Source organism: Pseudoliparis swirei, chromosome 15, assembly GCF_029220125.1.
Source record: "Pseudoliparis swirei isolate HS2019 ecotype Mariana Trench chromosome 15, NWPU_hadal_v1, whole genome shotgun sequence".
Taxonomy (NCBI): domain Eukaryota; kingdom Metazoa; phylum Chordata; class Actinopteri; order Perciformes; family Liparidae; genus Pseudoliparis; species Pseudoliparis swirei.
Genome location: NC_079402.1, coordinates 16,872,442 through 16,886,814, shown reverse-complemented (window position 1 = coordinate 16,886,814; position 14,373 = coordinate 16,872,442). Strand labels below are relative to the sequence as shown.

At 42.8% G+C, this 14,373-nt stretch overlaps 1 protein-coding gene across 5 annotated transcripts in view; it reads left to right on the top strand.

Moving 5' to 3' along the window:
• Window positions 1–13,887, top strand: part of mapk10 (mitogen-activated protein kinase 10) — a 29,211-nt gene extending 15,324 nt beyond the window's left edge. For 2 of the 5 annotated variants that reach the window (XM_056432681.1, XM_056432683.1), the window contains exons 5-14: window positions 47–105; window positions 650–788; window positions 1,135–1,300; window positions 4,759–4,830; window positions 6,052–6,234; window positions 7,048–7,172; window positions 7,563–7,589; window positions 8,249–8,312; window positions 8,393–8,470; window positions 9,831–13,887. In XM_056432681.1, the coding sequence (XP_056288656.1) occupies window positions 47–105; window positions 650–788; window positions 1,135–1,300; window positions 4,759–4,830; window positions 6,052–6,234; window positions 7,048–7,172; window positions 7,563–7,589; window positions 8,249–8,312; window positions 8,393–8,470; window positions 9,831–9,973 (1,056 nt within the window). In that variant the 3' untranslated portion in view covers window positions 9,974–13,887. Of the gene's footprint in view, window positions 1–46; window positions 106–649; window positions 789–1,134; window positions 1,301–1,999; window positions 2,072–4,758; window positions 4,831–6,051; window positions 6,235–7,047; window positions 7,173–7,562; window positions 7,590–8,248; window positions 8,313–8,392; window positions 8,501–9,825 lie in introns of all 5 variants that reach the window. The other 3 variants (XM_056432680.1, XM_056432684.1, XM_056432682.1) reach the window with 3 other exon arrangements.
• Window positions 13,888–14,373: the final 486 nt, after the last annotated feature.

Below are 14,373 nucleotides of genomic sequence, written 5' to 3'. Positions count from 1 at the left end.
TGTCACCGCGGTGTGTTGATCCTCTCCACGCTCTTCTCTCTTTCAGATCATCAGTTTATTAAATGTCTTCACACAACAGAAATCATTAGAGGACTTCCAGGACGTGTGAGTATTATATTATTTCATTTACGTACATTTCTAACTTAGGAAGAGGAACTTGTTTTGTTTGAATTATATCATAAATAAAAAAAGTATTGATTTAACTTTGTATTTCGTGCGTGTGCACCTGCAGATGTGGGAACACAACCGCTGGAGTATATATATATATATATATTATATATACATACAGTGGTTACGGAAAGTATTCAGACCCCTTTACATTTTTCACTCTTTGTTTCATTACAGCCATTTGCTAAAATCAAAAAAGTTCATTTTATTTCTCATTAATGTTCACGCAGCACCCCATCTGGACAGAAAAAAACAGAAATGTAGAAATGTTAGCAAATTTATTAAAAAAGAAAAACTGAAATATCACGGTCATAAGTATTCAGACCCTTGTGAGCTCCTACAGACAGGAGTCTTCTTGGGAATGATGCAACACGTTGTTCACACCTGGATTTGGGGATCCGTTGGTGGACCGCCATGTTCAGGTCTCTCCAGAGATGTGTGTATATAAACTGTTCTCACTGTATATAAAAACTGTTCTCAGGTACCTAGTGATGGAGCTGATGGATGCCAACCTGTGCCAGGTGATTCAGATGGAGCTCGACCACGAGAGGATGTCCTACCTGCTCTACCAGATGCTGTGTGGTATCAAACATCTGCACTCAGCCGGCATCATTCACAGGGTAAACGAAACCTTTCAGGTTTCTTTTGTAGCTTCTGAATATTTGGGTTGTAGTCAAACATCAGTAGACACGGTCACCTTGGTTACCCAATTAACATAGAGGAAACATTTAAATCCCTGGTAAGTAATTATTACTATAAACTACATGAATAAAGCTGAGTAGTCACAAATCAATGCCTCCAGTTTCATTCTAAACTGTTTCAGCCAGTTGTGTTATTTTATTTGTTCTACCCAGAGGCGGTGTTCAAGTAACATACCACAGATTATTTAAATTTATCAATAAAAAAAAAAGGGGTTTTGTAACCAAAATGTACAGTTTGTTCACGCCAGTCTTTCCCCATCTCCAGGACCTCAAACCAAGCAATATCGTGGTGAAGTCCGACTGCACCCTGAAGATCCTGGACTTCGGACTGGCCAGGACCGCCGGCACCAGCTTCATGATGACCCCCTACGTGGTGACTAGATACTACAGAGCCCCGGAGGTTATCCTCGGCATGGGGTACAAGGAGAATGGTGAGGATGCATCGTGACCCAGTGGGTTTGATCACATGTAGACGTATGGGGTGACTCTATTGGTGGTCAAGAGGACTTCGGGAGCCGAGATCTACCCGTAGTCAACAACTTTTAGAGCAGTTGTGTTAGAAAGTCATCTTAAATGTTGAAATACACGATGGCAGCAGTGACTTACCTGCGGTAGAACAAACACCTGGAGCTTCTTGTAGAAACATATAATTGTTTGACTTTTCATGAGCATTAATAATCAGTACAAGTGCTTTCTATTAATGATCAACAACAACAACAAGTGTGAAACTTACAAACAAATCTGATGAAGTCTTTGAAAATTAAGTTATTAATTGACGTGTCGGCTCTATGCGTCAGAAGCCCCCGGATCATCCGGCTTGTGATTGGACGCCAGCCTCAGCTATGACTCATTAGCTCATATTCCTCCCACGTAGAAGCCTCTAGTCTCTCGATGCTTTTGAATTTCCTGTCGCTAGTTATTCCTCTGCTTCTGCTCCTCTCCTGCTCGCTGCCTGTATCTATTTCATTCAAGCTTATCTCTACATGTCGCACGCTCCTCGATAACTAATTATTCTCCCTCGCCGAACGACAGCTAATCACCGTTAAAGCTTGATGTGTCGACTAACCGCTGCCTTCCTCTCTTTTTCTCTTGCTCCCCCCTTTGTGTGTCTGTCACCTCTGCGCGTGCAGTGGATTTATGGTCGGTGGGATGCATTATGGGAGAAATGGTGCGCCACAAAATCCTCTTCCCTGGGCGGGACTGTATCCTTATTATCTGATGGTCACACTATTTTTTTGTATGTCTGCTGGTATATAATCAGGGCTCTCAAGTCTCACGCATTGAGCGTGAGACTCACGCATTTCGGTCTTATCTCACGCACTCCCGCCACACATCGAATTCCTCACGCTGAAAAAAACCTCTCGGCTATCTAATGCTTGAATGCAGGGGTGCTCAATACGCCGATCGATTGTTCCGCTGCAGAGCTCCGATGCCGGTCTGCGCGCATCGGGATGGAGCAAAAAAATAGTCACTAGCACCCCCCGTCAACGACTTTTCTCGGAGTAGAAATAGTCACTAGCACCCCCCCGGTCAACGACTCTTTTCGGCTCGATGCCGGCGCGCGCAACGGTCAGCTGTATCGGGTGCTGATGGAAATCTCACGCTTGCCTATCTTCAAAACTTGAGAGCCCTGTATAATGCAGAATTAATTTAAAGATCCATCGTTCAGCCATGTTGGGTTTCGAGTGTCTGACTCCAGATGGATTTCGGAAACACTCCGAGAGTCGAGTGCTGAGCGCGTTGGGAATAAGTGTAACAGTAGCTGCAGGCACGTCGCCCATTATTCCTGTAAAGATGCTTAATTCATACGGTAATAACCACAAAATACTTTCATAACTTGGTTGATTTTTTTTTTTTATTCCATAATTTTTTCCATTTTTTTTTTTTCCGGCGTCGGAGCTCTGCAGCGGAACAATCGATCGGCGTATTGAGCACCCCTGCATTCAAGCATTAGATAGCCGAGAGGTTTTTTCAGCGTGAGGAATTCGATGTGTGGCGGGAGTGCGTGAGATAAGACCGAAATGCGTGAGTCTCACGCTCAATGCGTGAGACTTGAGAGCCCTGGTTATATTTACGTTGAAGAATATTCTGTAACGGGCCCGATGTTCTGTGTGAACTGAACCGCACTCGCACTCGTCTGTCTGTATAACACATGTCCTCTTTTAACTCTTTTAAATCCACCTGCAATAACATCATGCAATAATCTCTGTGCACACTCCTGCTCTCAACTCATTCTGGATGAATCTTGAGCTTCACTCGGGCTCATATTTTGTTATTTGGGATTCTTCTCTCTCTCGTGGGCCGTTTGGAAGGTTTCTGTGAGGGCTGCCAGGTGGGTTCTCCAGGAACCAGGTGGGTTCTCCAGCAGTGAGGGGGCTGCAATTGCATCTTCAAATTTGCTCAGATTTGGATAAATAGATGCCAAGTTTGTGCACATGTGTTCAAAAGGTGGCGTCAAATCTTGCCATCTGAGGGAGCCCACATATATGAGCCAGGCATTAATTAATTAGTTATTAAGCATTTATTAAATTAATAATGAGGGATTTATGTATTCATTTTGAGCTCAAGTAGCAGCTTAATTGAACTGAAAGGCGTAAACAATTAAGACAGCGGCCATGATGGGGAGGTATTAAGGTGACGCAATTTAAACTGATGAGATTTTGTTATTTTCCTATGTATTTTCATGGGATTTGTTGGCAACAACAAAAATATAGAATATGACCTGCCTCATCCTTTGAAGTTGTGACTGTAAGTGGTATTGGGTAAGCCGTGTGTGTGTGTGCAGGTGCTTGTGTGTAATGCTGTGGTCTCTCCCTCCCTGAGCATGCTGTCCCTGGAAGATTAATGCTGTGGAGAAGTAGAAAACACCTGCAGTGAGCTCTGCACTATCTCTCCCCCTCTGTCTCTGCAGTGCTCACAGCCCCTTAACCCTCCTTCCTCTCTCACAGTAGAGCGGTGAGCTGCAGCCACGCACGCTTTGGTTAATCCTCGTCTCATAGATCAGCTTCTTGACTGCTACCCCGTCGTTGCTCCTCTTATAGTTTACTTCATAAACTTGAAGTATCGATCTGGCTGAAGTTATCCGCTCCTTCCTGAGTCTGTCAAATGATGATATAGAAGACTAGTCCATCTGCTCTCAGGGTGACGGGGCATTCAACGCCCATTTAGAACAACAGCGTGTTAAATAAGTGGTTTTAGGATGACAAGGAGACTGGATCCTGGGGTTGGATGAACGTAGAAGAGTCATTACTGGTCAAATGCTGTGAGATGGCATGTCATGCATATTGTCATCTTGCCCAAGGAGAACGGTATTATGTCACTTTATAGGCATTACTCACATGTGTTATTACTTCATAAAGTGCCACGTCTCAGCGAAATGAAAGTTAGAGGGTCTTCAGCTTCCGATATGTTGTGCTGTATTTCAGAGTGATGAATATCGTGACGATATCAGAGCAGGTGAAATGGAATTATTAAGGAATGAGAGGGATTTAAATTAGATTGAACACTTTTGATTGGATCGCTCAAAGGTAGAAGAAGTGACAGAACGATGGAGCTGCAGACTGAGGGTGAAATTATCAAATCAGAGCAGTCATAAAAGAAAAGAATTGTAAAGAGACCATCAAGGAAGTGACTCACGTGACATTTTAGGACCCTATTCTCCCCCCTCGACTCATATCTGACATGAGGTCTGCAGTATAACGTTATTTTTTGACACATTTTTTAGCGTATAATAAAGAAGGGATAGAAGAGGAGGACTTGTATTTTTATGTTAGTCATTTAGGAGCTAGACGAGTGATTTATAATTGACGTCTGTGTGTGTGTGTGTGTGTGTGTGTGTGTGTGTGTGTGTGTGTGTGTGTGTGTGTGTGTGTGTGTGTGTTGACCCCAGTGGACATGTGGTCAGTCGGCTGCATCTTTGGAGAGGTGATAAGAGGGACGGTGCTGTTTCCAGGGACTGACCGTATCCTTCTGACTTTCCGCTCTTCTTTTCCTCTGTTCCACGCGTAAACCTAAATATCGAAGAAACCCCGCAGCGTTGCGTTCAGGTTCCAGACCTGAATAGCTCCAAACACAGTTGGCACTGACACCCCGGGCTGTCTGATTGAGACCAACATCCTGCTAAAGAACCATGGAAAAGAGCCTCAGCAGATGAGAGAAAAACAGGTTTCCTCTCTGAGCGGAGGGTGGATCGAGGCCAATGTGCAACGGAGACAAACAGGAGGTGGAAGTGAGCATCTCTGGTGGCCTGGCAGCTAACTGCCTCTACTGGGGCAGAAGTGTGTGGAGGGCGACATTACATTTCATTTAGCTGACGCTTTTATCCAAAGATACTTACAACCTTATATAGTAGAGGGAGCAATGCAGGGTTAAGTGTCTTGCTCAAGGACACATCGACTAGGGCGGGGGCGGGGATCGAACCACCGATCGATCCTCTGATTGAAAGGCGGACCTCCTGACCACTGACCTGCAGTCGCCCGCGCAGTCTTCAGCAACAAGGAGGCAAGTCACAAGCAGGCACTCGTCACAACCATGCATACACAAAAATACACAAAAATACAACCATGCACACACAAATACAAATATTCATACCATGAAAATACAACCATGCATACTATAAAAATACAACCATTCATACCTTAAATATACAACCATTCATACCTTAAATTTACAACCATTCATACCTTAAATATACAACCATGCATTCACAAAAATACAACCATTCATACTATAAAAATACAACCATGCAATTAGTATGAGGTACTTCATCTATTTTAAGCAGATACCAAATGAATGTGATGATGGAACAAGAGATCAATGGAGATCTATTCGATTCCCAAGAAAATCATAACTCCGACAAAACTGTGTTTTTAGTTCATTAAACGAGACAAACTTTTTTTAAAATTTCCAATGGATGCATGTTTTGGGTTTCATGGGACTAATCTGTTTTTATCTGAAATAAGAGCTTGGGGGTTATGCTCTTTTTAGCAGCCATGTGCTGATAATGTGTGAAACAGACCCAGGTATTTATTTATTTGAATACGATTTATATAATTTGGTCTCACTCCATTATCCCCAGTCCAAATGCAAACACCGTATTATGTGGGCGTGATGTCTGAGTGGGCATGAAGGATGCTGTACATCCCGTGTGTGTGTTTCCCGTAACCCTGAACCGCCACGCCAGACATCGACCAGTGGAACAAGGTGATCGAGCAGCTGGGCACGCCGCAACTGGAGTTCATGAAGAAGCTTCAGCCCACGGTGAGGAACTACGTGGAGAACCGGCCAAAGTACGCGGGCCTCACCTTCCCCAAGCTCTTCCCCGACTGCCTCTTCCCGGCCGACTCTGAGCACAACAAACTCAAAGGTGACAACTTGAAGCTGACATGTTATTAGGTTGCAGTGACATTGGTTGATATTTGAATGTTAGAGATGTGCATGTGACTCTGTAATGTAGAGCGCTGCAGTGTTTCAGGGAGATCTCATAAAATAAGTACTATGAATCCCATTATGTGAATTCAATCTATTATATGCAGAGGATTAACCGAGACATCACATCTGTGTCTGTCTCAGTGGAGAAGAGCCATCTCTCCTCCCGGCCTTTTAAAAAAGTGGAAGTTCCTTCCATTGAGATATCAAAACAAATATTTTTTTCTTCTGTTGCCTTACTCGCTATACATCAAAGCTCCTCTCTGGTGGAGATCCCATAAATCCCTTTTGGATTCTGGCTACTCAAAGCAAAAGCAGAGAGAGAGAGAGCTAGAGAGAGAGCTAGAGAGCTAGAAAGCGAGAGAGAGAGAGAGAGAGCTAGAGAGAGAGAGAGTGAGAGATACTTTACATTATTATTATCGGCCTGTAACAAGTAGCAGTACATTTTTCCACTAATTAGAAATACAGTATATATATATATATATATATATAGTCAGGGTCTTGTTTTTCAGTGAAAGCCCAGCACATACACACTCAGTGCTCCAAAGCATCACTCTGTTCAAAGTGTGGGTTTATATGCTAAACCACATGAGATTGAGGATTTGTGAGATTCTGGTTGCCTTTGACAAGCTGCAGTTGTTTATTATTCTCTTTAATCCCTGACATCTCTCCCTCTCCTCTCCCTCTCTGCTTTCATGTGTTCCTTTTGGCATATTATTAACATGTTGTTTTCTTCCTCTTCAACCCACAGCCAGCCAGGCCCGAGACCTGCTGTCTAAGATGCTGATCATCGATCCCGCTAAACGGATATCGGTGGACGAAGCCTTGCAGCACCCCTACATCAACGTGTGGTACGACCCAGCTGAGGTGGAAACGGTAAGTAGGCCTCTGGCAGAAATGTGGATTCCCATCTTCAGCTCCATCCTCTCCGTCTTTCATTGGTCAGCAACCGAAACAATTTCATTTATGTTATTATTTGTTATTCAAATGCAATTATAAGAATTAAAAACGAATAATGAAGTCTAAACTACGGAGTTAATTGCTCCATCGGTGCATTTATGATTGTGGGTCCACGTCTCACTTTTACTTTTTCTCTCACTCATCGTTTACATTTTTTTACCTGAACTTGAACAGTTTTTTTCATGTGCACTTGTGTCCGATGTTTAGCCGTTGACGGTTTTCAATGATGGTGTTTTCGATGTTGTTGTAAGCGGTATCTCAACACGTGTTTTGCTCTTTCCCCTTTTCTCCAACATGCTGCTGCAGGCCAGAGATCTCATCCAAATATCCATGGTAAATAACCACCGCCCGACATCTAAGAACATAATCCAATGGGAGAGAAGAATAAAGGAGATACTGACAATCATTATTCCTGATTAAAAAAAGAGCCTCAATTAACAAACCTCGTAGATCTTTACTAGGGAAAACCTCCTACATCGTCTTCTGCTGAGTGCAGAGGTCGCAGAGGTTCACGGGTGGTGCCGTCGCCCGTGGTGGAGATGACGGTGCCAGAGTCTGGGGCGGGATCACAACGTTTGACTGACTGCATATGTGATAACATGACAACCCTCTGGGGGATGACATCGGCTCTTTGGCTGGACCCACCAGATGTCTTCTTATCGCTCTAGTCGGAGTAATATTTTTTTAAATGTGACAAACAATGCATTGGTATTTATGTAAATCAATCTTGTTATGTGACGACGGCCATATAAAGCACAGGCTCTTTATTTCCTCAGCATGTCTCTGTGTGACGATGTCATAGTAGGTTTCTATTATTCAGAAATTATTTTCACTCCCAATTTTGAATTGGTTCGTCAACAATTTCATTTTTCTAAATTTGATCCATCATTAATGTTGACTTGTATTTGTATGGATATCCCACCTGTGGATGAGAGGCATATAAACGTCACGTGAAAAGAAAAAACCCTCACTCAGATGTTTCTCCCGTTTAGCCTCCACCTCAGATCTACGACAAGCAGCTGGATGAAAAAGAACACTCCATAGATGAATGGAAAGGTGAGAATGCACAAACAGATGCTGTTTACACACTTTATTCATGTTATTAACTTCCTCTCCTTTACTTTGCTCCTCTGCAGAACTCATTTACAAAGAGGTGATGAACTTTGAGGAGAGAACGAAGAATGGCGTAGTGAAGGGACAGCCTTCACCTTCAGGTACTCTAAGTGCATTACCCTAATCGCTCTGTAAGTGAATTTAATATAACCTCACTGGAGTTACTTGTAAATAGAGAAACCCATCGTTGTGTTGACCATACGTCTCCGTCTTTTTGCATCTCCTATTTTATAGTTGAATGCCGTTCAGTGTTTGTGTGTATTTTGTCAAATGCTATTATTGTTTGACAGCTAATCAGTAATTGCAAAGATTGCCTACAAATTAATTTGATTGCAGATTATATGTAAATGTATAATATTTAAGATGTGGGTCCTTTGGGGTCCATCACAGGACATTTCAGTCCTCAGCTGCAGCTCACGTTTTATACTGTTCTGTTCCAAGCACAGTAAGTGCTGTTCTCATAGTTGGCCACAAGGGGGCAGTGTGGAGTCGTGTTAGCACATTGAACAGGCTTCCAGAAAACTAGAGGCATTCTCTCTTAAAAAACACCCCCAAAAAACTATTATAGCATCTGAACTCTGTCATAATCTCCCATCAGAAACTTTAGCAAGATTAACCTTCATTAATTTATGATGTTCACGCTTTATTAATCTTTATGAGTACGATTGTAATTCATGCAGCACCCACATGGTGACTTTTAATAGATATTTATGATGTGTTTAATGTAAGTAAGCTTACAAGTGAAATAACAGCTGTAATTAAAGCCCGCCATTAATCCTCGGTTTTATTTTGGGGTCAGCTGAAGTGCCCACCGGCCTCCATTAAGCAGTCACCTCCATCCTCACGGTTCCCCGCCACTGTGCACGTCCTCTGTGGAAAGAAAGTCGGTTTGAACTATTTCCTCACATCCATTTTACACATATGTTCTCATCCTGTTGAATCAGGCTTTATTTATTTTGGCAAAAGCAGAATGGCCATTTTATATATTTTTTTTAAATCCTTTAATGAAATTTCAGAACGTTTCCAGCCGTCTGCTTCCACCTCAACATGAGGACATGGGATTGTACTTTAAATGGCGACCCGGACAAAGCACACACCTTTAGTTACAGGTGAACCATACATGGTGTCATGCCAACACATCTTTATAGGCATAAAAAAACAAAAGAAAACATATTATTATGCATATTACTTGCTGGTGTGTAAAACAAGCGCACCCTCATGACCAATGAAACGCTGCAGCCTTGGACCCAAACCAGACTCACCTCCACCTGGCACACTGTGACTGAGACGTCCCACAGGTGTCCTTCATGTTGTTGACGTGTCAATCTCATTGAACAGACTCACCCTGAACCTTTCTGTATGTGTGTGTGTGTGTGTGCACTCTCGTCTCCTCTCGTTGTGTCTCTGCCGGGACTCTTTTCCGTTGTAACCCCCTCGCTGCTGTTGCTTCCCTCAGCACAGGTGCAGCCGTGAACAGCAGCGAGAGCCTCCCTCCCTCCTCCTCCATAAACGACATCTCCTCCATGTCCACCGACCAGACCCAGGCCTCAGACACCGACAGCAGCCTGGAGACCTCTGCGGGACCCCTGGGGTGTTGCAGGTGACTAGCTGCCTGCCTGCGCAACCCCACGTTCTTCCGACGGTGAAGAACCCCAACCGGACATGACCGACTGAGAAAACACACACAACAACAACAACAAAAAAGATCCAAATGAGTACATTAAGAACAAAAACAGGAGTCATGGAAACACTGAATCGTAAATGATGAAATCTAAAGCCTGTGCGTGAACAGCAGTTGTATTTAAACTGAAGTAAATGAGATATATGGTATAACCCTCTAGTTGCTTTGCTTATATTATCCCACATATCTTGCACATGGCATACAAACAAAAAGGACCACATGCTTCGACTATAAAGTGCATATGGCTGCTGGTCTCCCAAATCCTGACAGAAGCATTTCTGCTCCAATCACCGTGGCGAGGTGGGCGGCCATTTTGCTCATCACTCCCGTAAAATACGTTCTCCCTCGCCCCGTTTCCCTCATCGAACCCCGATGTATTGACACTGCTGTATCCTAACCTCTCGTGCACAACCCCCAATGTAAGGTTGCCTGATTAGTGTGTTTTCATGTGGTTATCCTGCAGGGATGTGTAGTCGCTCTCCCCCGGGGCGCCGCTTCCTGCGCTACTTGTAAATAATGTAATTATGTACAGCTGAAGGGCACACGGAGTGGGACTGGAGGCCAGTGCACTGGAAGGGCTCTTTTTTTTTCTTCTGACGAGCGCACCTTGCCACATCACCGCTTCCCCCCCCCCCCCCCCCCCGCCTATTGCCGTAGTCCTGCATGATTAGAGTTAACTCGATGCTAATCTCACTGTATGCTCAAAGGAGTCTGTGTACAGACTTTTGTTTATATGCGATGTAAACTAACTCAACTCCAGACATGGGGGGGGGGGGGGGGGCGGGGTCATAGGATAGGACGATTGATACTGATAGTGAGTGTGTGTGTGTGTGTTAACCACAGGCAAGCCATTGAGACGTTAGTAAATGTCAGGGCTGAGTTCGGGACTTAAAGGGCCAGTACACTCTGAAATTAATTATTTTGATTGTGCTCAGACTTCATGAAATTAGCCTTAAGGGGTTTAAGTAGTCTGATTTGTGTGTAATGTTCCTTTTTATTTCTCCTGGCAGTGTATAACCCTCTCCCCCCCCCCCCCCCCACACACACACGCTGTTCCACGGCCCTGCATGTCATTGTGTACCATTAACCCGTCATCGGCCCAGGCGGTTGGTCTGTTTGCCTGTGGTGTTTCCACGAGGAGATGATTGTTATTTACTTGATAGTCTGACACACGGAAGGCTTTTAGAAAAGGACACGCGTGATAGAGTGAGGAGTTTAACATGCGGGCGTTGAGCGTTAACCTCGTGGCCATGCAGAGACCGTATGGAGGGAACCCAACCGCGATGTTGACGACATCACTTCTTATCTGGAAGATTTATTTATTGAATTATTTATTTTCACAGATGGAACCTGAACAGGGCAAGTGCCTTTTTGGAATGAAGCATTGCAAGTGCAGAAATTATATTATTTTGCGTATTTTTTTCCCCCTATGCTTCATCTTTTTCTGCCTTAAAAATATCCGAAATCCCCGAGATTTAGCCAGTGGCGTGAAATCAAATCACTTTCTTCAGATTGTAAGGCTAAAGACAAACTATGCTAGTTTTTACACAACATGTAAGGTTCCGGCCATTTTGCATTTTGATTTAATCTAATTTCTCCTCCAAATTAATCCCAGTAAAATGATGTCATCAGATTTTCTCAAACTGGGACCCGAGCACACAGACTGTCGTCCACTGTGGTCCACATCCAACCAAATAATTAATTACATTTAAGGTGTTCCTGCAGATACTAACTCTTTTCTTTTTTCGTCATGTTTTTGATACAAACCACTCCAACTAGAAGGTGTTTACTTGACCATGTGTGATTTATTCTCAGTTAAATAGTTCAAATTTTCTTGGTTTCCACTGCCATATTCCGTGTGGGCAAAGAACCATCAACAGCTGCTGGGTTACAAAATAAAATTTTTACAAAGCAAAGAAATCATTTCCCTTCTCATAATCCTTCAGTCGGATCGGAAAGACTTTCCACAAACTGTGAGCTGTGTTTGTTGTTTTTGGAGACGTCTCTCCGCTTTATGCATATTTTGCAGAGTAGATTAGCTTCTCACCGTCACCACTTGACAATCAGGTCACTGACAGCATACAAAGATTTTACACTGTTTGTTTCCAGCCTCTCGAAAACACTCTTTTCATTACTTTCTCTTTCCTGCGTATGGAAACTGCATGACTCAAACATCCGCTATGTAAGAATAACGGTCCAACGGCAGCCATGACATGGTGAAGACATCCTCCTCCAGGTGTGATGACAGCACCGCTCATGGCTGTAATGTTTTCTGACGGTCTAGCTGCGTCTCTGGTTCACTTTCTGCATGGAGTTACCTGAAGCACCCCGTCTCAGAATGAAATGCATAACTTCTAACGGCTACTTTGTCAACACTCTTCCCGCCTGTGTACCACACGCCGACATACAGTAGCTTAGCACAGCTGAAGGCTAACTGCGGCTAGCTCGGCGCTCTCTGTTCGGGGTTCCGGCGCCAGCTCAATCTTTCAAAAATACAAAATACAGGGTGCAACTTTGACATTTTTTTACGTAAAAAAAAAAAAAAAAAGTCCAGATGAATCTCTCAGAGAAAAGGGTCTGAGGGTTTATGGCGTTAGCATTGCAGATGCTACTGCAGGGCATCCATATCCATCTGAATTCTTCTTTTCCAAATTCCGGATACCGAAACATTCTTTCCTTTTTTTATTTCCCTCTGAATGTGATCTTTTATTTTTTTACAAGACATCCCTCCAGACAATTCTGTTGTAATTTTAAAGGTGCTTTTGATTCTGCGTGATGAAGTAGAGATGAGTCGAACGGCCGGCTCGTCAGCACTGAATGTAGAAATGAAATGTTTCTCTTCTCACGTCAACCGCTGCTCTGCATGGTCATCAGTGTGTGAGCGTGTGATTTCAAATGAACCAGCATTCAACACTCGCTGTCCGCCTGGTTGAATTGGAAGATGTGATCATCTGGACGGATTATTAAACAGTTCATGTTTTTCACATTTTACTCTCAATATACACGTTTTTTGGGGGGGGATTGCTCATAAGAATGTCGAAGGAGAGTCGGTACAGTCATGTGTTTGGAAGTATTTCATGTGTGTGCGCACGTTCAGTCACATAAAACCTTAGAAATTAGAAATGTGTCAACTCCTAATCCTGCTTTGTTTTGGTCACACGGGATTTAAATTAATCTCTCGTGGATTCAGGATTCAAATTCATGTCTGTTGGCCCTTTATTTGTAATCTAAAGATGGCGGACGTGTCATTCAGCCATAATATTAACGCCAATTTCACAAGTTAGGATGCGTCTTCTCAGCTGTGCCAACACCACATCTTTGGACTCAGTACTTGTGTGACCCCCAGTTTATTGAGTTCACCTCTTTCTTTCAGTCATATTGTATATAACAACAATCCAACAATGCAATAAAAACTTTATTGCACTCAGACTGGGAGGCGAGCCACTGCGAGGGTCAGGCGATGCCGAACTGTTGAGAGTCTTTAAATGTGGAACTCTACAGTAATGAAACCCTGTATAGCTCATCTGAATCAGGTGATGTTGTTCTTCAATTCTTCTACAATGACCTTCTCTCTCGTTTCTTTTGCTCCGTGCTGTTTTAATGAATCCTTCTTTTGACATTGTCAGGTTGAAAACATAAATTAATAATAATATCTGTTTCACGCCGATCTCTAAAGCTTCAGGCTATAGCGTTTCAAATAAAGTCAAAACAAATGCAAAAGAAAAAGGAAAAAAAATACTGAAAGCTGTTACTGTAAACACAACATTTTAAAGGAACTGTGTATGTAAAAATAGTATATGTATGTGATTGAAAATAAACAACATCTTTGATCTTGGACTGCCGTGTACATGTTTATTTCTCCCTGGAGAACATTTGTTGATTTATATGCATCTAAAGTATTTGTTTCTTGTCTTCTTGAACAATATGTCCAGCCTGCAGTCCCACTCAGCTTTAATTTATTATTATTATTATTATAATAAAAATGTTTTGTATCCCTCTAGTGGCCAGCCGCCACTGGTCATTGCCCAGCAGGTATATCTCAAATACTTAATCATCATACAGCATTCACTTGGAAATTAGTCGGCAAACATTTTACGGGTCCAGCCGTATCGTTTATAAAAAAATTGTCGATAAAGAAATTAGTAATTAATTAGCGCTAATACTAAAATCGACTCGTGAATTAAATACAAAAACGTTATGAGGCACTCTAAAAGTATAAATAACAAAGGCATAATCAAATAAAAATCCTTTTTTTATTCATAAATAATTCTTTTGTTTCTCAAGTATGATGTCGTGAAAATATTCCACTAACCCAGTCCTCCT